Source organism: Eucyclogobius newberryi, unplaced genomic scaffold (assembly GCF_026437365.1).
Source record: "Eucyclogobius newberryi isolate DKJ021-1_F unplaced genomic scaffold, fEucNew1.0.hap1 SCAF_7, whole genome shotgun sequence".
In the NCBI taxonomy this organism is placed as follows: domain Eukaryota; kingdom Metazoa; phylum Chordata; class Actinopteri; order Gobiiformes; family Gobiidae; genus Eucyclogobius; species Eucyclogobius newberryi.
In genome coordinates this window covers 5,062,126-5,088,300 of record NW_027316389.1, presented here as the reverse complement: position 1 = coordinate 5,088,300, position 26,175 = coordinate 5,062,126, and the positions used below count along the sequence as shown (strand labels likewise).

General features: G+C 49.8%; 1 protein-coding gene across 1 annotated transcript; it reads right to left on the bottom strand.

Annotated features, from left to right (window-relative positions):
• Positions 1–1,262: 1,262 nt before the first annotated feature.
• Positions 1,263–24,533, bottom strand: LOC140348895 (F-actin-capping protein subunit alpha-2). The gene is made up of 10 exons (XM_072435027.1): positions 24,357–24,533; positions 12,087–12,150; positions 8,054–8,105; positions 6,708–6,771; positions 5,662–5,868; positions 4,565–4,644; positions 3,647–3,725; positions 3,378–3,449; positions 2,364–2,426; positions 1,263–1,688 (listed from the first exon to the last, which is right to left on the bottom strand). The coding sequence occupies exons 1-10, from the start codon at positions 24,393–24,395 to the stop codon at positions 1,548–1,550; spliced, it is 861 nt and encodes a 286-aa protein (XP_072291128.1). The 5' UTR covers positions 24,396–24,533; the 3' UTR covers positions 1,263–1,547.
• Between the last annotated feature and the right edge of the window lie 1,642 nt (positions 24,534–26,175).

Sequence of the window (26,175 nt, the reverse complement as noted above, 5' to 3'; positions counted from 1 at the left end):
AAAGTTGCACCGTGTCATTTTTCTGACGGAGGGTCCGATACTAGAGGAACAAAAATGACATAATCGGATGAATAAATATTAAAATGTACAAAACAAAAAGTGAATAAACACGTGTAAGTGAATGCATTTATATCCACGGGTAAGTATTCTGGGATTAAAAAGCAAAAATACGCTTGTCGCGTTCTAAATATACTCTAATTATACTTACAGAGTCTAGCGTATTTTTCAGACTATAAGTGGCACCTGAGTATAAGTCGCACCAGTCAAAAAATGCATAAGAGAGAAGAAAAAACATATAAGTATAAATATAAGTCGCATCCCGGCCAAAACTGTGAAAAAAAGTTGCGACTTATAGTCCAGAAAATACGGTAGTTTAATATTGGCAATATCATACATAAATCTAGCAAAAAAAATAGTTTCACAAAATCTAAACTAAAATAATTCTCTCAAAATCTTCAAACTAGAGTCGAGTCGTTGATAGAAAATTTGACTTTTAATGCAACATTTTGTGAAGTACATTTGGTGGGACGAGACTCGGACACACGCGGGTTAGAAAGGGCGTGGCCACAGACTGACCACGCCTTCGTCACGTAATATCCAGGTTAATATCATCAAAATGAACAGTGGAAGATAGAGCTGTATTTTAATCGATGCACATGAAACGTTACACTTCTGTCGAGTCGTTTTGCCACAGTACCAGAAACAAAGAGTCGAACACCTGTAAGTATGAAGCCCAATTTAGTTCCAATTTGTCGTTCGTTTTTGGACAAAATTCTCCTCGTTTTACAATCGGCACAAGAAAAGGGGTAAAAGTCTCACAAATACATCGAGTTTGTACGTTCTGAACCACATTTCGATGGCGTGGACGTGTTTAGAGGCGGCAAATTTAAACTTCATGCAGTTGTGCATTTTTTGTACGTCCCAAATCTAAAATATTCTATCATTTTCTTTTTGAAATTATGATGAGCTGCGGAACTGTGATCAGAGACAATTTGAAGGAGAACGTTTGAAAGATAAATCCACTTCCTGTTCCGTTTGTTGATATCGTTTCAGAACAGGAAACATCTCAAAATGCTCCCGTAAAACCCAAAAATGTCAAATTCATAAATTCAAATCTGCCTTAAATATATATCAGCGTCGATATTGTGGTTAAATGTAGAACTCTGCATATTTTCATGGAAGCACAACAGATACAAAATGCTAACGGTCGTCAATTCAAATCGTATCATTTTCAATTCCAACAGATACAAAACAAAGACAGATTTTTGACATTTTACCACATTTTTGACGTTTATTTCTTAAAATTTTGCAACAAAAAACAAAACCAAAACTACTGCTGTGGAAAAAAACCCGCGCGCGAGACCGGGACCTAATGGTGTCGCATGATGCCCCTGGTTTGTGTACAAAGACGAGACATCTATCCATTCATGCAGAGAGTCGGGTTAGAGGGTCACGGGGGTGGAGAGTTTGTCCGCTTCTTCTTCTTCTTCTTCTGACGCGTGGTACGTTCGGCCGAGACGTTTCGCCGCCGCCGCCGCGTTCCGCCCTTAAGCGTTTTGCATCTCTTTCCCGATCTTGTAGCTCAGGATCTTGTTCCAGTCGATCTTGGTGCGCGTCACAGGGAGCTGGCGGCGTAAGGCTTTGAAGGTGGTGTCCGACATCGTCTGGTAGTTCTCGTTGATGGCCGTCTGCGGGAAAACACACACAAAACAACGTTAAATAGATCAGTTTGCTTTAAATTACTGTATTTTCCGGACTATAAGTAGCATCTTTTTTCAGAGTTTTGGCCGGAGTGAGACTTATACTCCAGAGCGACTTATATGTGATATTATTTGTTATTTTCACACTGGCAACCACAAGAGGAATTCATTTAGACCCAATTTACACCTGATTTAGACCTAATTTAGACCTCATTTACACCTAATTTACACCTAATTTAATTTAATTTAACAAGAGGGCGCTCTAGGCTCTAAGCGACGCAGAAGAAGAATCTGCACTTCCTCTTCCTCTGGAGTTTGTGGAGTTGTTTAGAAGTGACACAGAGGAAGAAGAATTCAATGGATTTAGTGATTTGGGGTAAAACTGATGCTTTGGTAAACTTGTTAGCATGTTCTTTATGCTATAGTTATCTGAATAACTTAATATTCTTTGGCTGGTACGACTTATACTCCAGACAATACGGTAATCTGTAGCAGTGTCACGAGTCCAACGTTTCATTTCATTTTCAAGTGAACGAATCCTCTATTTTCTTTCACCACTCTCTGCTCCTCATGTGAAGTTATGCGTGGCTCTCTCGTCCTGCCGCCCCCTCCTGGTGGACAGAGGTACTACACCCACACCCACACACATGAGGCGGTACAGACCTGGTACTCGTGCTCTGCGTTCTTCATGATGGCCACAAACTGGTCTGCGGTGTTCGCCTCGTTCTGAGAAGGATTATAGAGGTACAACTATTGAAATGGAATCATATCTGGTTTAAATGTGACAGAATGACGTGGGTGAGTGACAGGTGGAGTGAGATTGACAGGTGGAGTTAGATTGACAGGTGGAGTGAGATTGACAGGTGGAGTTAGATTGACAGGTGGAGTTAGATTGACAGGTGGAGTGAGATTGACAGGTGGAGTGAGATTGACAGGTGGAGTTAGATTGACAGGTGGAGTGAGATTGACAGGTGGAGTGAGATTGACAGGTGGAGTGAGATTGACAGGTGGAGTGAGATTGACAGGTGGAGTTAGATTGACAGGTGGAGTGAGATTGACAGGTGGAGTTAGATTGACAGGTGGAGTGAGATTGACAGGTGGAGTGAGATTGACAGGTGGAGTGAGATTGACAGGTGGAGTTAGATTGACAGGTGGAGTGAGATTGACAGGTGGAGTTAGATTGACAGGTGGAGTGAGATTGACAGGTGGAGTTAGATTGACAGGTGGAGTGAGATTGACAGGTGGAGTTAGATTGACAGGTGGAGTGAGATTGACAGGTGGAGTGAGATTGACAGGTGGAGTGAGATTGACAGGTGGAGTTAGATTGACAGGTGGAGTGAGATTGACAGGTGGAGTTAGATTGACAGGTGGAGTGAGATTGACAGGTGGAGTGAGATTGACAGGTGGAGTTAGATTGACAGGTGAGTTAGATTGACAGGTGGAGTGAGATTGACAGGTGGAGTGAGATTGACAGGTGGAGTGAGATTGACAGGTGGAGTTAGATTGACAGGTGGAGTTAGATTGACAGTGGAGTTTAGATTGACAGGTGGAGTGAGATTGACAGGTGGAGGTGAGATTGACAGGTGGAGTTGAGATTGACAGGTGGAGTTAGATATCAGGTGGAGTGAGATTGACAGGTGGAGTTAGATTGACAGGTGGAGTGAGATTGACACTCACAGAGACGGCCATGTCCTCCTGAACCTCTTTGTGGCTCACGAGCTGAACGTTTCCATCCTCGTAATAATGAACCTGCCACAGAAACACACACTCACTTCCTGTTCTAGTCCAGCCCCCTGAGCGCTCTTCTTCCTGTTCTAGTCCCGCCCCCTGCACGCTCTTCTTCCTGTTCTAGTCCGGCCCCCTGCGCGCTCTTCTTCCTGTTCTAGTCCGGCCCCCTGGTTCTTTCCTCTCGGTTTAGTCTCCAGAACCTTCCCTGGTTCCTGTACCTGTATTTTCATGATGCCGGCCACCTGAGTGGACGAGGGGGAGATGGTGAACTTCCACTCCGACCTCCAACGACCGTTCCTATGGAAATAAGAACAAAAAAGCCTCATCAGCTCCTCAAAGCCTCTCGTTTACTGCTCTTTTATCCACATTATACGGATCATACTCTTCACTACACGCGTCACAATAATACGCAGTAGTACTACGTGAATAATACGCAGTAGTACTACACTCACCTGTGTTCTGCTCCTATTGGCCCAGTAATCCTCTGAAGCAGCAGTAAATGGGATTGAGCAGCTCGGAGCTCAGATTAAAGTGGATTATGATCAGATAACGAGGCTCAGAGTTAAACGAGTCGCTTTAAAGGACAGATTACACCTTTAAAGGACAGATTACACCTTTAAAGGACAGATTACACCTTTAAAGGACAGATTACACCTTTAAAAGGACAGATTACAGCCACCTGAGAGTCATGTGTGTACACAATGTGTCTTATGAGGCCACACCAGGGTTAGAAACATTTCGTGCTGTAAATCCATGAAAACGACGGGGAAAATGCGTGAATTTAGCGTATTTCAAAATGTTTTCATCATGTGACTTTTGAGCACTAAAAAAAATAATCGACAGAATAATCGCTGGACTAATCGATTATCAAAAGCATCGCGGCACGACTACTGTACATTTATGAACACATTTCGACCCAAATAAATGTGTAAAGCCTAAAGATTATTTATGACTAAAGTATCATCGCTGAAATTCAGAAACAATCTGTTATTTTTTGCCATTTTGGTTGAATAACACCACAGTCGGTTATAAAAGGTGTTTTTTCCGTGTGTAGTGAAGATGAACATTAAGACTACAGTTATTTTAGTAGTAATCCATCGTTGCAGCCCGAGAAGTACAAGTACAAGTGAACGTACCAGAAGTTTTTTGGTTGAAACTGATGGCACTCGATGCAGACGATGATGGTTTGCTGCCCGTCGATGGTTTTCCCGTAAATCTGGGGGGAAAAATGTAAAATGTGAAGGTAAAACCGATTGTCGCTCGGGAGTCGCCCCCGCACACCTGGCCCCGCCCCGCACACCTGGCCCCGCCACGCACACCTGGCCCCGCCCCGCACACCTGGCCCCGCCCTGCACACCTGGCCCCGCCCCGTAGACCTCCCCCCTCTTCGTGTCTCCCTCTTACGATGCAGACCTCCCCCCTCAGACCTCCCCCCTCGCCCCTCAGACCTCCCCCCTCGCCCCTCAGACCTCCCCCCTCGCCCCTCAGACCTCCCCTCGCCCCGCAGACCTCCCCCCTCTTAGCAGACCTCCCCCTCTTAGCAGACCTCCCCCCTCTTAGCAGACCTCCCCCCTCTTAGCAGACCTCCCCCCTCTTCGTGTCTCCCTCTTACGATGCAGACCTCCCCCCTCAGACCTCCCCCCTCGCCCCTCAGACCTCCCCCCTCGCCCCTCAGACCTCCCCCCTCGCCCCTCAGACCTCCCCTCGCCCCGCAGACCTCCCCCCTCTTAGCAGACCTCCCCCTCTTAGCAGACCTCCCCCCTCTTAGCAGACCTCCCCCCTCTTAGCAGACCTCCCCCTCTTAGCAGACCTCCCCCCTCTTAGCAGACCTCCCCCCTCTTAGCAGACCTCCCCCCTCTTAGCAGACCTCCCCCTCTTAGCAGACCTCCCCCTCTTAGCAGACCTCCCCCTCTTAGCAGACCTCCCCCCTCTTAGCAGACCTCCCCCCTCTTAGCAGACCTCCCCCCTCTTAGCAGACCTCCCCCCTCTTAGCAGACCTCCCCCTCTTAGCAGACCTCCCCCTCTTAGCAGACCTCCCCCTCTTAGCAGACCTCCCCCCTCTTAGCAGACCTCCCCCTCTTAGCAGACCTCCCCCCTCTTAGCAGACCTCCCCCCTCTTAGCAGACCTCCCCCTCTTAGCAGACCTCCCCCTCTTAGCAGACCTCCCCCTCTTAGCAGACCTCCCCCCTCTTAGCAGACCTCCCCCTCGCCCCGCAGACCTCCCCCCTCTTACGGTGCAGACTCCGTTGGGGTAGTGGTCCTTGACGTAGACCCTCACGGCGGAGTCCACGGCGTTCCTCCAGCTCTCCATGGAGGGGTCCAGGTCTTGGGGTCGGGGGTCGCTGGCCTCTTTGCGGAGGTGGTCGAACTTGAAGGAGATCTTGTTTTTGGGGTCCAGCACGCGCCCGTTGCCCAGGTCGCCATGTTCTGTGATTAAGACCTGAGCACGCCAGCGAGAAGTGGGATCAGAGGCGTTTCACTTGAGTTTAGAGGTTCACTTTATGCTCGTTCTGTGTTTATGCTTTTTTATTTCATCTGTAAAAGTGTCGTCGTGATTTCTAACCGATTATTGAGTTAAAATGACTCAAAATCCTTCCAAACTGTTTTTTTTTTAAATATTAAAACTTGCTCAAATGAGTATAATTTCGATACTAGTTTTAATAGTTTTAATAATATTAGGTTAAATTTCAATACTTTTGACAACCCTGTTTTCAGATACAGATACTGCAAAGTCCGCAAGAATATATCACAATATCTATATTTTGAGTGACTACAACGCTCTTCATCTGATCCCACATGAGGCGGTCTTAAGGTGGAATGGCAGATAGAACCCTCATCTCTCTTAAGGTGGAATGGACGATAGAACCCTCATCTCTCTTAAGGTGGAATGGACGATAGAACCCTCATCTCTCTTAAGGTGGAATGGACGATAGAACCCTCATCTCTCTTAAGGTGGAATGGACGATAGAACCCTCATCTCTCTTAAGGTGGAATGGACGATAGAACCCTCATCTCTCTTAAGGTGGAATGGACGATAGAACCCTCATCTCTCTTAAGGTGGAATGGACGATGTTGTTGTTGTTGTTGTTTTATGGCGGTTGGCATCCAATTGTTGCATTACCGCCAGACTTTATTCCTCAGACTTTTCGTAGTCCTCAGACTATAGAACCCTCATCTCTCTTAAGGTGGAATGGCAGATAGAACCCTCATCTCTCTTAAGGTGGAATGGCAGATAGAACCCTCAGCTCTCTTAAGGTGGAATGGCATCAGTGTTTGTACCTGTTCGTCGTAGCCCTCGATCTTCACTGGCGTGAACTGGTCCAGGTTGTACTGGGCAAACGCACTGAGGGAAAACACAGGTCAATGCACCGGACACACACGACACACACGACACAACAACACACGAGACACAACCACACACAAGACACAACCACACACAAGACACAACAACACACGAGACACAACCACACACAAGACACAACACACGAGACACAACAACACACGAGACACAACCACACACAAGACACAACACACGAGACACAACCACACACAAGACACAACAACACACGAGACACAACCACACACAAGACACAACCACACACAAGACACAACACACGAGACACAACCACACACAAGACACAACACACGAGACACAACCACACACAAGACACAACAACACACGAGACACAACCACACACAAGACACAACCACACACAAGACACAACACACGAGACACAACCACACACAAGACACAACCACACACAAGACACAACAACACACGAGACACAACCACACACAAGACACAACACACGAGACACAACCACACACAAGACACAACACACGAGACACAACCACACACAAGACACAACAACACACGAGACACAACCACACACAAGACACAACCACACACAAGACACAACAACACACAAGACACAACCACACACAAGACACAACAACACACGAGACACAACCACACACAAGACACAACCACACACAAGACACAACACACGAGACACAACCACACACAAGACACAACAACACACGAGACACAACCACACACAAGACACAACCACACACAAGACACAACACACGAGACACAACCACACACAAGACACAACCACACACAAGACACAACAACACACGAGACACAACCACACACAAGACACAACACACGAGACACAACCACACACAAGACACAACACACGACACACAACCACACACAAGACACAACACACGAGACACAACCACACACAAGACACAACCACACACAAGACACAACACACGACACACAACCACACACAAGACACAACACACGAGACACAACCACACACGACACACATAGGACATACACAGGACACACACACACACACAAGACACAACAACACACAACCACACACACAGGACACACTGGACACACAGGACACACTGGACACACTGGACACACTGGACACACTGGACACACTGGACACACTGGACACACACACGACACACACACGACACACACGACACACACACGCTCCAGCCGTGTTTGTGACGAGGAACAGAACAGGGTTAAAGAGAGAGGCAGGACATTCAGCAGAATATGTGTCCTTGAAGATGTTTGTAACATCAGAGTCTGGACTTACTGCGCTGCACCTTCCCTGAGCAGATTGTCATTGTTGAGCAGCAATCGCACATCTGAAAAACAACATTCACACATTAAACACAGTCGTGACACCATCAGAGACACATGTTTGAGACAAAACACACAACCAAATGGTTCAGCTTCACTTTTTTTTAATACATTTACTTTCACTTTTTTGCCGTTATTGCTTTGCTTTTTTAATATTTCCAATTTTTCTCCCATGGTGAGGGAGCGAGGCCAGAAGAGCTCTCAAAAGTAAGAATCTCCATAATCCGACCGTAAATCTGACCCAAAACGCACTAAAACTCATGCAATTGTGTAAATTCAGTCAATCACAAGTTAGAAAACAGAAAAGTAAAAAAACGGTCCAAAAAGGCCGATCGGTCGCTCTAACAAACTCCCAAACTCACAATAATAATTTTTTCACTGATAACATTTGTCCACGTCAGCGTTTTAACATTTACAACAAGGCAAGTTTATTTGTAGATTTTAAGTGCTTTACACAAAAAAAGCTCCATTAAAATAACAAACACGAGCAGAAAACGTGTGAATAATGAGGCCAAACTAAAGTCTTGGAGTTAAACCTCAGACTGACAGATGGGTTAGGGTTAGTTGTATTAAACTCGTCTGGTGCCGTGTCGGACAGTTTAGAGCGCGAGAGGATTTAAACCCTTTTGTTACGGTGAATTTAAGGATTTTAAAAATGTCTTAATTGGAGTCTGTGCCTCAGAGATAAGAGAGAGTTATATTAACACATAAATGTTTAAATATACTTTCTGACAGGGCGCAGAGAGAGAGGGCGCAGAGAGAGAGAGGGCGCAGAGAGAGAGAGGGCGCAGAGAGAGAGGGCGCAGAGAGAGAGAGGGCGCAGAGAGAGAGGGCGCAGAGAGAGAGGGCGCAGAGAGAGGGCGCAGAGAGAGAGGGCGCAGAGAGAGGGCGCAGAGAGAGGGCGCAGAGAGAGAGGGCGCAGAGAGAGGGCGCAGAGAGAGAGGGCGCAGAGAGAGAGAGGGCGCAGAGAGAGGGCGCAGAGAGAGAGGGCGCAGAGAGAGGGCGCAGAGAGAGAGGGCGCAGAGAGAGGGCGCAGAGAGAGAGAGGGCGCAGAGAGAGAGAGGGCGCAGAGAGAGAGAGGGCGCAGAGAGAGAGGGCGCAGAGAGAGAGAGGGCGCAGAGAGAGAGCGCAGAGAGAGGGCGCAGAGAGAGAGGGCGCAGAGAGAGAGGGCGCAGAGAGAGAGGGCGCAGAGAGAGGGCGCAGAGAGAGGGCGCAGAGAGAGAGGGCGCAGAGAGAGGGCGCAGAGAGAGAGGGCGCAGAGAGAGGGCGCAGAGAGAGAGGGCGCAGAGAGAGGGCGCAGAGAGAGGGCGCAGAGAGAGAGAGGGCGCAGAGAGAGAGAGGGCGCAGAGAGAGAGAGGGCGCAGAGAGAGAGAGGGCGCAGAGAGAGAGGGCGCAGAGAGAGAGGGCGCAGAGAGAGAGGGCGCAGAGAGAGGGCGCAGAGAGAGAGGGCGCAGAGAGAGAGGGCGCAGAGAGAGAGGGCGCAGAGAGAGGGCGCAGAGAGAGAGGGCGCAGAGAGAGAGAGGGCGCAGAGAGAGAGGGCGCAGAGAGAGAGGGCGCAGAGAGAGGGCGCAGAGAGAGAGGGCGCAGAGAGAGGGCGCAGAGAGAGGGCGCAGAGAGAGAGGGCGCAGAGAGAGGGCGCAGAGAGAGAGGGCGCAGAGAGAGAGAGGGCGCAGAGAGAGGGCGCAGAGAGAGAGGGCGCAGAGAGAGAGGGCGCAGAGAGAGGGCGCAGAGAGAGAGGGCGCAGAGAGAGGGCGCAGAGAGAGAGAGGGCGCAGAGAGAGAGGGCGCAGAGAGAGAGAGGGCGCAGAGAGAGAGCGCAGAGAGAGGGCGCAGAGAGAGGGCGCAGAGAGAGAGGGCGCAGAGAGAGAGGGCGCAGAGAGAGGGCGCAGAGAGAGGGCGCAGAGAGAGAGGGCGCAGAGAGAGGGCGCAGAGAGAGAGGGCGCAGAGAGAGGGCGCAGAGAGAGAGGGCGCAGAGAGAGGGCGCAGAGAGAGAGGGCGCAGAGAGAGGGCGCAGAGAGAGAGAGGGCGCAGAGAGAGAGAGGGCGCAGAGAGAGAGAGGGCGCAGAGAGAGAGAGGGCGCAGAGAGAGAGGGCGCAGAGAGAGAGGGCGCAGAGAGAGAGGGCGCAGAGAGAGGGCGCAGAGAGAGAGGGCGCAGAGAGAGGGCGCAGAGAGAGAGGGCGCAGAGAGAGGGCGCAGAGAGAGAGGGCGCAGAGAGAGAGGGCGCAGAGAGAGAGAGGGCGCAGAGAGAGAGAGGGCGCAGAGAGAGGGCGCAGAGAGAGAGGGCGCAGAGAGAGAGGGCGCAGAGAGAGAGGGCGCAGAGAGAGGGCGCAGAGAGAGAGAGGGCGCAGAGAGAGAGAGGGCGCAGAGAGAGAGAGGGCGCAGAGAGAGAGAGGGCGCAGAGAGAGAGAGGGCGCAGAGAGAGAGAGGGCGCAGAGAGAGAGGGCGCAGAGAGAGAGGGCGCAGAGAGAGAGGGCGCAGAGAGAGAGAGGGCGCAGAGAGAGAGAGGGCGCAGAGAGAGAGGGCGCAGAGAGAGAGGGCGCAGAGAGAGAGAGGGCGCAGAGAGAGGGCGCAGAGAGAGAGGGCGCAGAGAGAGAGGGCGCAGAGAGAGAGAGGGCGCAGAGAGAGAGAGGGCGCAGAGAGAGAGGGCGCAGAGAGAGAGGGCGCAGAGAGAGAGAGGGCGCAGAGAGAGAGAGGGCGCAGAGAGAGAGAGGGCGCAGAGAGAGAGAGGGCGCAGAGAGAGAGGGCGCAGAGAGAGAGGGCGCAGAGAGAGAGAGGGCGCAGAGAGCGAGAGGGCGCAGAGAGAGAGGGCGCAGAGAGAGAGGGCGCAGAGAGAGAGGGCGCAGAGAGAGACAGGGCGCAGAGAGAGAGAGGGCGCAGAGAGAGAGAGGGCGCAGAGAGAGAGAGGGCGCAGAGAGAGAGGGCGCAGAGAGAGAGGGCGCAGAGAGAGAGGGCGCAGAGAGAGAGGGCGCAGAGAGAGAGGGCGCAGAGAGAGAGAGGGCGCAGAGAGAGAGGGCGCAGAGAGAGAGGGCGCAGAGAGAGAGGGCGCAGAGAGAGAGGGCGCAGAGAGAGAGGGCGCAGAGAGAGAGGGCGCAGAGAGAGAGGGCGCAGAGAGAGGGCGCAGAGAGAGGGCGCAGAGAGAGAGGGCGCAGAGAGAGAGGGCGCAGAGAGAGAGGGCGCAGAGAGAGAGAGGGCGCAGAGAGAGAGAGGGCGCAGAGAGAGAGGGCGCAGAGAGAGAGGGCGCAGAGAGAGAGGGCGCAGAGAGAGAGAGGGCGCAGAGAGAGAGGGCGCAGAGAGAGAGGGCGCAGAGAGAGAGAGGGCGCAGAGAGAGAGGGCGCAGAGAGAGGGCGCAGAGAGAGAGGGCGCAGAGAGAGGGCGCAGAGAGAGGGCGCAGAGAGAGGGCGCAGAGAGAGGGCGCAGAGAGAGGGCGCAGAGAGAGAGAGGGCGCAGAGAGAGAGAGGGCGCAGAGAGAGAGGGCGCAGAGAGAGAGGGCGCAGAGAGAGGGCGCAGAGAGAGAGGGCGCAGAGAGAGAGGGTGCAGAGAGAGGGTGCAGAGAGAGAGGGCGCAGAGAGAGAGTGGGTACAGAGAGAGAGTGGGTGCAGAGAGAGAGTGGGTGCAGAGAGAGAGTGGGTGCAGAGAGAGAGTGGGTGCAGAGAGAGAGTGGGTGCAGAGAGAGAGGGCGCAGAGAGAGAGGGCGCAGAGAGAGAGGGCGCAGAGAGAGGGCGCAGAGAGAGAGGGCGCAGAGAGAGAGGGCGCAGAGAGAGAGAGGGCGCAGAGAGAGAGAGGGCGCAGAGAGAGAGAGGGCGCAGAGAGAGAGAGGGCGCAGAGAGAGGGCGCAGAGAGAGAGGGTGCAGAGAGAGAGTGGGTACAGAGAGAGAGTGGGTGCAGAGAGAGAGTGGGTGCAGAGAGAGTGGGTGCAGAGAGAGAGTGGGTGCAGAGAGAGAGTGGGTGCAGAGAGAGAGTGGGTGCAGAGAGAGAGTGGGTGCAGACCGTTGAAGACTTCGTTGAACTCTCCGGGCGGGGCGTGGATGATGAAGTTGGCTGCTACACGTACCTGAAACACACAGGTGGAATCATCGTTAGAGGAAATAAACAGGCCTCGGGGCGTCGGGTTTAACGTGTTTCCCCTTTTCAAGTGTCGGGCGACGAGATAAAAGCAAAAAGTGATCGTAGAGAAAGATTATTCGTTATCTGGGACTAAACGGACTCGAAAACACGTACGAAAAGAGCGACGGTGACAATATTACACCAAAAAGTCAAAAGAACAAGCATTTTCTCCATCTAGAACTCTCCAATAAACATATTTTAACCTTTATTTGGTTAGAAATACTTTTAAAACACTTATTATTCAATAGAAATAATAAAAACAATCAAAAGCGGCTTCCCTCGTCCTTATTTGGGTCAGTGTGCGGCTCGTGTTGTTGTACCTCCTCTGCGCCGCCACCAGAGGTCGCTCCACGCCACCTCTGCCGGCCCCGGTCACGTGACACTTCCCCACTCACGGCTCGCGACCAAATAAGGTCATGAAAATGTGCCGCGTGCGGAGGATACGCTTCCCCCGCCACAGAGAGCGGCCACGCGTTAAAAAGGGGAAAAGAAACTCAAAAAGAAACTAAAAACAACAGATATGCAAGAAATTAAACCACAAAAAAATCTAATAAATGCTGCTTAAAGGTTTAAAATTGCTGTTGACGTCAGGAGCTTTTTTATTTTTTTTAAGCAATTGTTCAGTTAATAATTACTTTACTACATTTAGTGATTTGATGTATTCCTTCAACGTCTTTAAATAAGTCTCAAAACGTATACAAAATATATTCCAGCACCATTTTACGCTCGACTTTCACTAACGTTAAAGTCTCTTCCTGTTCATCTGATCTTCTTCCTTTTCTGATCACTAAACCGGTTGTTCGAGGTGTAAATTCCTCCTTCTTTCGTGTTAATTCTCACACGTTCTCTATGTTTTTGATGATTAAATATGAGTTTATTTCATATTTCTAACGGTGCAGGAGGAGGTTTGACAAAAGAGGAAAGAAACAAGTTAGTAATAATAACAATCTCTTAAAATAATGGTGAAATAATCCACGGTAAGCTTCAGGATGTGTGGAACTCGACCTGGTTTACAGGGTCACGTCCCTGTAAGGGTCCGATACACACCAAACACAAAGGTCTTCTCCGTTTTAAATACATATTTCAATCCAAAACAGCGATTCAGAACGATGACGTCAGATTCAAGAACGTGAACGACGTCAAATCGACTCGACAAACACCGTTTTGTCGGTAAAACGGCGTCAAATTCGGTGAAAAATCTAGTTTGCCATCGATTAATGTCGTGTTTGAACGGTGAGATGGTGAAATGTTTCTGTCGTGTTTATCTCTGTTTTATTCATTCACTTCAGATGAAACGATTGACCCAGTTTCACAGCAGATCAAACAGAGCTGTGGTTGTGGGTTCAATTCCCCCGAGGACGCTCAGAACTGAAGCTGCTTCAACTGACGTTTCACCAGAGGCTAAGCCAGAGGCTAAGCCAGAGGCTAAGCCAGAGGCTAAACCAGAGGCTAAACCAGAGGCTAAGCCAGAGGCTAAACCAGAGGCTAAACCAGAGGCTAAGCCAGAGGCTAAACCAGAGGCTAAACCAGAGGCTAAACCAAGTCTGAACCAGAGGCTAAACTAGAGACTAAACTAGAGACTAAACCAGAGGCTAAACCAGAGGCTAAACCAGAGGCTAAACCAGAGGCTAAGCCAGAGGCTAAACCAGAGGCTAAACCAGAGGCTAAACCAAGTCTGAACCAGAGGCTAAACTAGAGACTAAACTAGAGACTAAACCAGAGGCTAAACCAAGTCTGAACCAGAGACTAAACCAGAGGCTAAACCAGAGGCTAAACTAGAGACTAAACTAGAGACTAAACTAGAGACTAAACTAGAGGCTAAACTAGAGACTAAACCAGAGGCTAAACCAAGTCTGAACCAGAGACTAAACTAGAGACTAAACTAGAGGCTAAACCAGAGGCTAAACCAGAGACTAAACTAGAGGCTAAACCAGAGACTAAACCAGAGACTAAACCAGAGGCTAAACCAGAGACTAAACCAGAGACTAAACCAGAGACTAAACCTGAGGCTAAACCAGAGACTAAACCAGAGGCTAAACCAGAGACTAAACCAGAGACTAAACTAGAGACTAAACCAGAGACTAGACCAGAGACTAAACCAGAGCCAAACCAGAGCCAAACCAGAGCCAAACCAGAGCTAAACCAGAGCCAAACCAGAGCTAAACCAGAGCTAAACCAGAGCCAAACCAGAGCCAAACCAGAGCTAAAATGGGACTATCTCCGGGCTAAAACGGGACTATCTCAGGTCTAAAACGGGACTATCTCAGGTCTAAAACGGGACTATCTCAGGTCTAAAACGGGACTATCTCAGGTCTAAAACGGGACTATCTCAGGAATAAAACGGGACCATCTCAGGGCAAAAACGGGACCATCTCAGGGCAAAAACGGGACCATCTCAGGAATAAAACGGGACTATCTCAGGTCTAAAACGGGACTATCTCAGGTCTAAAACAGGACCATCTACGGGCTAAAACGGGACCATCTCAGGTCTAAAACGGGACTATCTCAGGTCTAAAACGGGACTATCGCAGGAATAAAACAGGACCATCTCAGGGCAAAAACAGGACTATATCAGGTCTAAAACAGGACCATCTCAGGGATAAAACAGGACTATATCAGGGCTAAAACGGGACCATCTCAGGGCTAAAACGGGACTATATCAGGGCTAAAACGGGACCATCTCAGGGCTAAAACAGGACTATATCAGGGCTAAAACGGGACTATCTCAGGTCTAAAACAGGACCATCTCAGGGCAAAAACAGGACTATCTCAGGGCTAAAACGGGACTATCTCAGGGCTAAAACAGGACTATCTCAGGGCTAAAACAGGACCATCTCAGGTCTAAAACGGGACTATCTCTGGTCTAAAACAGGACCATCTCAGGGCAAAAACAGGACTATCTCAGGGCTAAAACGGGACTATCTCAGGGCTAAAACGGGACTATCTCAGGGCTAAAACAGGACTATCTCAGGGCTAAAACAGGACCATCTCAGGGCAAAAACAGGACTATCTCAGGGCTAAAACGGGACTATCTCAGGGCTAAAACGGGACTATCTCAGGGCTAAAACAGGACTATCTCAGGGCTAAAACAGGACCATCTCAGGAATAAAACGGGACCATCTCAGGAATAAAACGGGACCATCTCAGGGCAAAAACGGGACCATCTCAGGGCAAAAACGGGACCATCTCAGGGCAAAAACGGGACCATCTCAGGAATAAAACGGGACTATCTCAGGTCTAAAACGGGACTATCTCAGGTCTAAAACAGGACCATCTACGGGCTAAAACGGGACTATCTCAGGTCTAAAACGGGACTATCTCAGGTCTAAAACGGGACTATCTCAGGTCTAAAACGGGACTATCTCAGGTCTAAAACGGGACTATCGCAGGAATAAAACAGGACCATCTACGGGCTAAAACGGGACTATCTCAGGTCTAAAACGGGACTATCTCAGGTCTAAAACGGGACTATCTCAGGTCTAAAACGGGACTATCTCAGGAATAAAACGGGACCATCTCAGGGCAAAAACGGGACCATCTCAGGGCAAAAACGGGACCATCTCAGGGCAAAAACGGGACCATCTCAGGAATAAAACGGGACTATCTCAGGTCTAAAACGGGACTATCTCAGGTCTAAAACAGGACCATCTACGGGTCGAGGAAATCATTGTATCCGTGATTTAACTTAAAGATGAACTGTAGAACTCATATGTACCACTTTTCTGAGGATTCGTTTATGAACTAATTAACTCATACCAACAATAACGCTTTCATCACATTTTGATTTGAGTTTTTGCTTTTCTCCAGTGGGCAGTGTGTTCCAGCTCCACTGCAGGAATGTGTCGAGTCTGGGCCTGTCCCAGAGAAGAACCGACCCGACAAGCACATTCCCTGTCCCAGTCCTCACCGGGATCCAGAGAGTCTCCAGAGAGTCCTCACCTGGATCCAGAGAGTCCTCACCTGGATCCAGAGAGTCTCCAGAGAGAGTCCTCACCTGGATCCAGAGAGAGTCCTCACCTGGATCCAGAGAGTCTCCAGAGAGTCCTCACCTGGATCCAGAGAGTCTCCAGAGAGTCCTCACCTGGATCCAGAGAGTCCTCACCTGGATCCAGAGAGAGTCCTCACCTGGATCCAGAGAGTCTCCAGAGAGTCCTCACCTGGATCCAGAGAGTCCTCACCTGGATCCAGAGAGTCCTCACCTGGATCCAGAGAGTCTCCAGAGAGAGTCCTCACCTGGATCCAGAGAGTCCTCACCTGGATCCAGAGAGTCTTAAAGTGTCATTAAAGTGTCATTTCAGGACTAAACCAGGCCTAAACCAGGACTATTTCAGGGCTGAACTAGGTCTAAACTAGGGCTAATATTAATAAAATAAAATGTAACTAAACTGAACAATTTGGTAAGATAAAACATGTAGTATGGGCTCTTCCGTCTTCAAGAGCGCTAAACGCTTTCTAAACACGCTCTAAACACGCTCTAAGCGCGCTCTAAACACGTTCTAAGCGCGCTCTAAACACGCTCTAAACGCGCTCTAAACGCGCTCTAAACGCGCTCTAAACGCGTTCTAAGCGCGCTCTAAACACGCTCTAAACGCGCTCTAAACGCGTTCTAAGCGCGCTCTAAACACATTCTAAGCGCGTTCTAAGCGCGCTCTAAACACACTCTAAGCGCGTTCTAAGCGCGCTCTAAACACATTCTAAGCGCGTTCTAAGCGCGCTCTAAACACGTTCTAAGCGCGCTCTAAACACGCTCTAAACACACTCTAAACACGCTCTAAACGCGTTCTAAGCGCGCTCTAAACACGCTCTAAACGCGCTCTAAACGCGTTCTAAGCGCGCTCTAAACACATTCTAAGCGCGTTCTAAGCGCGCTCTAAACACATTCTAAGCGCGTTCTAAGCGCGCTCTAAACACGCTCTAAACGCACTCTAAACACGCTCTAAACGCGTTCTAAGCGCGCTCTAAACACACTAAACGCGTTCTAAGCGCGCTCTAAACGCGTTCTAGACGCGTTCTAAACACGTTCTAAGCGCACTCTAAACACACTCTAAACGTGTTCTAAGCGCGCTCTAAACGCGTTCTAAACACGTTCTAAGCGCGCTCTAAACACGTTCTAAGCGCGCTCTTAACACGCTCTAAACACGTTCTAAGCGCGCTCTAGACGCGTTCTAAACACGCTCTAAAGTGCCTTTCTCTCCAACATTGTCACCCTTCATCAATAAGGTTTAAAGCTATAGAGAAGTTGAAGGCGGGACAGAAGCACCGTGAGCTTCCTGTCTGTGGTTTGTCGACTGTAAATCAGGAAGTTCTTGGCAGCGGCTGAAGACTTTCGAAACCGCCCAACAGAGATAGAGAGAAAAGAGATGAAATAATAATGATAATAACAACTGCGAGATGAATCGAGGCGTGAATGAACGTCGCAAACACCCAAACGTCACTCGCTAATAATGACGCTGTAGTTTAGGGTGTATTCCAGTCTTTTGTCTCACTCATCGTCCTTTGACTGAACGGAAACTCGACGTGTCAAACCGCTCAGGGCGCTTCTTTTATACAAAACAGGGAACTCCACTCAAAACAATGAAACGTGACTCGAAGGGCGGAGGACTCAAACTCCAGGGGAAATCCTCGAAAGTGGCAGAAAAGATGCGCCGCGCCCGAAACGACGACGCACGGCCTTTAATTACGAAACCAAAGGCGCGAAGCAAAGGAAGCCACCGACACTTCAGAATTAAAAGACCAAATCCGGATTAAAACCCTCCAAACGTGTCCAGTGAATCGATGATAGAAATGGAATTAAGCAGTGGAATAATCTGTCAAACTCTCGCTGGCGTTTCACGTTCTGCACAACTAACGTAAAGAATCGTCACTGTGACAAATCGATTACAAAGATAACTGCGTCTTTAACAGTCTTTCCTCAAATGTTGACGCTCCTGGACGAGTTTGAGGCGTGCGTTAGCGTCAGTCGCTATTTAAACGTTCTCGTCGCGCGTGCTACTCGTTCTCGCCGCCCGTGCTACTCGTTCTCGCCGCCCGTGCTACTCGTTCTCGCCGCCCGTGCTACTCGTTCGCGCCGCCCGTGCTACTCGTTCGCGCCGCCCGTGCTACTCGTTCTCGCCGCCCGTGCTACTCGTTCTCGCCGCCCGTGCTACTCGTTCGCGCCCGTGTTACTCGTTCGCGACTCGTTAGCGCCCGTGCTACTCGTTCTCGCCCGTGCTACTCGTTCTCTCCCGTGCTACTCGTTCTTGCCCGGTTACTCGTTCTTGCCCGGTTACTCGTTCTTGCCCGGTTACTCGTTCTTGCCCGGTTACTCGTTAGCTTCCGTGCTACTCGTTCTCGCCCGTGTTACTCGTTCTCGCCCGTGTTACTCGTTAGCTCCCGTGCTACTCGTTCTAAAAGAGCCAAAAGCTCTTTTAGATCCTGTAAACCATAAGATTCCACACGATTCTACACTTTGGACCAAATGGAACAGTAAATTTTGATTAACTTGCACCGTGAGTTTGTTTACATCTATTTTGAATCTATGTCTGCTTGTTTTTTTCCCTCTGGTTTGTGTTCTATAATGTTCAATAAAAAAAAGAAAATAATGTACAAATACATATTTAAACAGAAAACCACAGGTAAACTCTGTATTTATCTGTAAAAATGCACATACAACAACATGCTTTACACTTTGTGGTCGTGAATATACATGTTGAAATCACCCTGAACATAACTTTTACTGTCAATTACTGTCATAAAAACGTTGGCCGACAGACATCATCGACTAAAGAACTACAGCCCCACAAGACGATTCCCACGACAAGGGGACTAAATTAGAGAACGCTTTTGGCAATTAAATAAACAATTTTAGATTCATTTTATATATTCATATTTTTGCTGTTATTGTCGCACTGTTTATGGATCTACAGCTTCTCAAAAGGCGTAACTCACCGGCCAAACGTAAAAACAATGACCTGTGCGGGGTCGTGTGGCGCTTCTGGAGGGCGAGCGCTTAACCCACTGTGCCACCGTTGTTCCAAGCGCATAATTCAGCTCTAGGTTTGTGAATCACCTCCAGAGAAAAGTCTGAGTCAACACTGGACAAACAACTCGCTCTGACAAACATCACCATCGTTACATCATCAGGGACTAGAACCGGACGCACCACGCACAGGGACTAGAACCAGACGCACCGCGCACAGGGACTAGAACCAGACGCACCGCGCACAGGGACTAGAACCAGACGCACCGCGCACAGGGACTAGAACCAGACGCACCACGCACAGGGACTAGAACCAGACGCACCGCGCACAGGGACTAGAACCAGACGCACCACGCACAGGGACTAGAACCAGACGCAACAAACACAGGGACTAGAACCAGACGCACCGCGCACAGGGACTAGAACCAGACGCAACAAGCACAGGGACTAGAACCGGACGCAACGCGCACAGGGACTAGAACCAGAGGCAACGCGCACAGGGACTAGAACCAGACGCAACACGCACAGGGACTAGAACCAGACGCACCACGCACAGGGACTAGAACCAGACGCAACGCGCACAGGGACTAGAACCGGACGCACCACGCACAGGGACTAGAACCAGACGCAACGCGCACAGGGACTAGAACCGGACGCACCACGCACAGGGACTAGAACCGGACGCACCACGCACAGGGACTAGAACCAGAGGCAACACGCACAGGGACTAGAACCAGACGCACCACGCACAGGGACTAGAACCAGACGCACCACGCACAGGGACTAGAACCAGACGCACCGCGCACAGGGACTAGAACCAGACGCACCGCGCACAGGGACTAGAACCAGACGCACCGCGCACAGGGACTAGAACCAGACGCACCGCGCACAGGGACTAGAACCAGACGCACCACGCACAGGGACTAGAACCAGACGCAACAAGCACAGGGACTAGAACCAGACGCAACAAGCACAGGGACTAGAACCGGACGCAACACGCACAGGGACTAGAACCAGAGGCAACGCGCACAGGGACTAGAACCAGACGCAACAAGCACAGGGACTAGAACCAGACGCACCACGCACAGGGACTAGAACCAGACGCAACGCGCACAGGGACTAGAACCGGACGCACCACGCACAGGGACTAGAACCGGACGCACCACGCACAGGGACTAGAACCAGACGCAACGCGCACAGGGACTAGAACCAGACGCACCACGCGCATGGACTAGAACCAGACGCACCGTGCACAGGGACTAGAACCAGACGCAACGCGCACAGGGACTAGAACCAGACGCACCACGCACAGGGACTAGAACCAGACGCAAGGCGCACAGGGACTAGAACCGGACGCACCACGCACAGGGACTAGAACCGGACGCACCACGCACAGGGACTAGAACCAGAGGCAACGCGCACAGGGACTAGAACCAGACGCAACACGCACAGGGACTAGAACCAGACGCACCACGCACAGGGACTAGAACCAGACGCAACGCGCACAGGGACTAGAACCGGACGCACCACGCACAGGGACTAGAACCGGACGCACCACGCACAGGGACTAGAACCAGACGCAAGGCGCACAGGGACTAGAACCAGACGCACCACGCGCATGGACTAGAACCAGACGCACAGCGCACAGGGACTAGAACCAGACGCAACGCGCACAGGGACTAGAACCAGACGCACCACGCACAGGGACTAGAACCGGACGCACCACGCACAGGGACTAGAACCAGAGGCAACGCGCACAGGGACTAGAACCGGACGCACCACGCACAGGGACTAGAACCAGACGCAACGCGCACAGGGACTAGAACCAGACGCACCACGCACAGGGACTAGAACCAGACGCAACGCGCACAGGGACTAGAACCGGACGCACCACGCACAGGGACTAGAACCGGACGCACCACGCACAGGGACTAGAACCAGAGGCAACGCGCACAGGGACTAGAACCAGACGCAACACGCACAGGGACTAGAACCAGACGCACCACGCACAGGGACTAGAACCAGACGCAACGCGCACAGGGACTAGAACCAGAGGCAACGCGCACAGGGACTAGAACCAGACGCAACACGCACAGGGACTAGAACCAGACGCACCACGCACAGGGACTAGAACCAGACGCAACGCGCACAGGGACTAGAACCGGACGCACCACGCACAGGGACTAGAACCGGACGCACCACGCACAGGGACTAGAACCGGACGCACCACGCACAGGGACTAGAACCAGACGCACCACGCAGAGGGACTAGAACCAGACGCAACACGCACAGGGACTAGAACCAGACGCACCACGCACAGGGACTAGAACCAGACGCAACGCGCACAGGGACTAGAACCAGAGGCAACGCGCACAGGGACTAGAACCAGACGCAACACGCACAGGGACTAGAACCAGACGCACCACGCACAGGGACTAGAACCAGACGCAACGCGCACAGGGACTAGAACCGGACGCACCACGCACAGGGACTAGAACCGGACGCACCACGCACAGGGACTAGAACCAGACGCACCACGCACAGGGACTAGAACCGGACGCACCACGCACAGGGACTAGAACCGGACGCACCACGCAGAGGGACTAGAACCAGACGCAACGCGCACAGGGACTAGAACCAGACGCAACGCGCACAGGGACTAGAACCAGACGCAACGCGCACAGGGACTAGAACCAGACGCAACGCGCACAGGGACTAGAACCAGACGCACCACGCGCATGGACTAGAACCAGACGCACCGCTTGCTTCTCAGCCCGATTTTATGATAATATTCCATTGTTTTCTAAGATTTATTAATAAAATGCCTGCTCACATTTTAAAATACTTTCATATCTAAAAGCCTGGTCATATTTCCATGGCAACTGTTACAGACTAAACAGACTTGAACACCTTTATAGCAAAGAAATACAACACTATTAATGCTAAATGTCAAAATAGATTTCCACCTTTATTTGGTTAAAAAAGTCTCTGAACAGTCTCAATGTAGTAATAATTAATACAAGTTTGACTGGTCGACTACTAAAATAACCATTACTATAAAGGATTGTGAAGTACTTCTGAGCGAGTGCGTACTCCGAGCGTCCTCTAACGACGCCACGCAACCTCCAGATTTATAAAACACTTCTTTGTCAGCTTTTTGACAAACGGACCGCGACGACTCGTCCGTCTCGGGTTCAAACGACACTTCATGTTATTTAACAGATATCGTGTCGTTGTGCCTCAGGATGGTCAAAAGAGGGGGCGGCGGTCGGGACGGTTTAAAGAGGGGGCGGCGGTCTGGACGGGCTAAAGAGGGAGCAGCGGTCGGGACGGTCAAAAGAGGTGGCTGCGGTCAGGCTTGGACACCGGGCTACACGCCGTACACGGGGTGGATCAGTAGAGGCGACGCTGCGACCGCTCCGCGTGAAGGAGGAATAAAAACAGCTCCTCCGTGTTTTTACTTCAGTTCTTTACTTCTGACTGGAACACTTCCTCAAACTCGCTTCACTTCTGCTCGTCTCCGCGGGTGTCGTCTTTTGTCTCAGTCTGCGTAGAGATGAGAAAGTCCTGCACAAGCTAGCTTTATAAACGAGGACCCTGGACGGAAGGTTTAGCCGTCCTGCTCTGCCCGTCGTAAAATAAAAGGTCTATCGACAGGCCGAGTGTTACAGTCTGTGCACTCCAGACACAAGATTACACTTTTATTCTTCCATTAGCATATTTTTCCATCTTTTCTTGTTCTTTTATCATATTTTATACTCAATTTTGTACAGGCCATATCCACTCTTGCATTATCTCTGTTCAATTTGTATCAATAAATATTTAATTCCACGACCGAGGCGACAGCTGCTGCAATGCTGGGCGTGGACGACAAACGTTTTTGTAATTCGTATCGTAATATCACGTTTCGCTCGTTATGTGAAGGTCTAATAATGGGTTAAAGACGAGCTGTGCACTCACTGTATGAAGCCATTTGAGTCAGTGGGTCAGGGAGGATTACACTTCTATTATGTAAAAACCCTCAGGCTTCCAGACATAACTGCAACTTTTACTGTCCCGGAGGCAAATAAATCAATACTTTTCAATGAAAGATTATGCCGCAAACTAGGTTATTTATAGCTAAAAAAAAGGTGATTACTTTAAGTCTAATGCATGAGGCCAGGGAACTGTAATTAAGACATTTAGCACGCGGATCTCCTCCAGCTACAAGGAAATACACGCCTTTGACATTTACAGGAAACGTGATAATTAAAATGTGCAGAATGCAGTTTACACGTGCCATAAACACCAAAAAACACGTCTTGTTCTCTGTACAATAAATAAATACAACCTCAAATGTGTGACAGCTCAGATGAGAAGCTAACTCTGTAGCATTGTTGTGTTTTTGCACATTAAAATCCAATATCGTGACAGTTAAGCATTAACTGTCGATTTATTTAGCAGTGCGTCACTTATTGTAGGATTATTAGCAGTAAATATATGAACAGGCAAAGTTTAAGACGGTTATTATTAGATGTACAAGTTCATTTTAGGCTAACGTCAAAATAGGTGGAACTGGCATCTCCGAAGTGAAGCTAACACGATAGCATTCGTTTGTCGGTTAAAATTAAGACGTAACGCGGCTTATGCGTTATTATTAGCGAGTTTGTTCAAAAGTATTATGTTTATTGTTGCGTTATTGATAAAAGTGGCATTAAAACGTGCGCATTCGGGCAGCTAAAGTGCCGCCGAAGTGCAAAAGGGCGTGTGTGAATCCGACAAAGTTAGCTAGTTTAGCGTTAGCATCGGCAGCTAACAACATTTCAGAGAGTTTTTTTTCCGACAGAAATAGACAGTTATTTCAGACTAGCATTAGCTTTAGCACGAGCCCGGGACGCGACCGAGTGGAACCCGAGCGCCGCGGGCCGCGATCAAACCCGCGTTTGGCGTCTATTTTTGCGCCAGCACCGTACAAGGAGTCTGCGAGCGGAAGTTGGGGCTAAAAATAATAAAAGGCGAAGCGGCCCCGGGAGCACAGCGGCGGAGGAAGAGGCCCTGGGGGGTTCACGCAGCCGAGCGCGAGAGAGCGGGGCGGACGCGGCGCGGAGACCCGGGGGTGGGACGCGAGCCGAGCCGAGCGTTCCCCCCCCCGGGGCTCGGCGCTCCCGTCCCGGTCCAGAGGGTTCGAAACGGCGGCGTCGTGTCCGTTCCTTTACCTTCTCCTCGTCGCTTAGCTGCTCCTCATGATCCGCCATCTTTTCTTCCGGCTCCACCAGCTTCTCAGCCCCGGCGACGTCAGCTGCAGGGGGCGGGTACGGAGCGCGCGCGACGGGCCCCGGTGACGTCAGCTGCAGGGGGCGGGTACGGAGCGCGCGCGACGGGCCCCGGTGACGTCAGCTGCAGGGGGCGGGTACGGAGCGCGCGCGACGGGCCCCGGTGACGTCAGCTGCAGGGGGCGGGTACGGAGCGCGCGCGACGGGCCCCGGTGACGTCAGCTGCAGGGGGCGGGTACGGAGCGCGCGCGACGGGCCCCGGTGACGTCAGCTGCAGGGGGCGGGTACGGAGCGCGCGCGACGGGCCCCGGTGACGTCAGCTGCAGGGGGCGGGTACGGAGCGCGCGCGACGGGCCCCGGTGACGTCAGCTGCAGGGGGCGGGTACGGAGCGCGCGCGACGGGCCCCGGTGACGTCAGCTGCAGGGGGCGGGTCGTGGGGCGGGGACTGCAGCGTGACGGGGGCGGGGCTAGAGCTGGATTCTGGAGCTGCTCAAATGACCTTTTTCTACTTAATTTATTTGAAAACAACAAAAAGCAATAATATATTAGATCGTTATTATTGGATCATTTATTACGTCCTGTTTCCTGCAGGTTTATTGCTGAAAAATGACTACTCTGTGCATTGTTACCGTTTTTAAACAACTTTTTTTAAGCTTCACATGTTGACATACATTCACAGTGTACACACAATTTCAAAAATACAGATCTATATACAAATACAATTATACTTTCAGGATATCCCAGGGCAAAGACGTGCTGAGTGACCTTCTTCTTTTGAGTTTGGTGATTGTTACCCTGGATCTATCATTATATCTATTATATTATTGGGACATTTGTTGGGTTCATAAATACTGAACTGAGAATAACAAAAGTGTCAATTGTTTTGGCCCTGGCATCTGACCAGACTTCAGACTTATATATTTGGGCCTCAAAACTCCTGCCATGGACACAGTAAATGGCAATGGATACTTGTGGCTGCTGAGGAAAAACCACAAAGAATATATATGAATCATAATAACACACGTAGAGATTGGAACAGCCTTCATTGTCAACACATTTAAACCCTGGAACATCCAAAACGTATTGATTTCTTTGTTAGAAAAAAATATGATCATGTTTTCTATGTAAAATCTCACTTTTTATGCAATTCACGTGACTGACGATGAACAGGAACAAATGTGGAAAGTTCTCACATTAAGCGGGACGAGGCGGGACCATAATATAATAGATCCATGAGCAGAAGAACACCCGCGGGAACCAAAATAACTCTCCATGACACAAATATAGACAGTAGTAAGAAAAGGCAATTCATCTAATTCTTATATTTGGCAAATTCTACATTCATAAAAGTACATTTTTCATCATCCCTTTTCTTCCTTGTTCTTATTAAACAAATTTAATCATATTTGCTCTTCACCACTCCCAAAAGTTTGAACCAAAAAGCCATTTTAATTTGTGAAAATTGTCTCTAAATGTTTTTGATGTATGAAGTGTAATTATAATTGTTATGTGCCCTATGACGGTTATTTAGTGTTTTTATTACGATTTTTTTTTTACATCAAATCTAGTAAAAATATTCATTGTATATAAATAGGATCACATTTTTTAATTCAATGTAAAAAAATCGATGTAAAAAATAATAAAATTCGATGTAAAAAAAATAAAAAATTCGATGTGAAAAAACATTAAATTCAATATAAAAGAATAAATTCGGAATAAAACACAGAATAACCTTCATAGTGCCCCCTCTGGCATCCCTTT

Bases quoted from the DNA above. Each gene is read 5' to 3' on its own strand.
- LOC140348895 (XM_072435027.1), bottom strand. From the start codon at position 24,395: ATGGCGGATCATGAGGAGCAGCTAAGCGACGAGGAGAAG. The intron at 8,106-12,086 runs GTCTGCACCCAC...GTTGTTTTTCAG, and splicing joins GTTCAACGAAGTCTTCAACG to ATGTGCGATTGCTGCTCAAC. The intron at 3,450-3,646 runs GTACAGGAACCA...TTTCTGTGGCAG, and splicing joins CCGGCATCATGAAAATACAG to GTTCATTATTACGAGGATGG.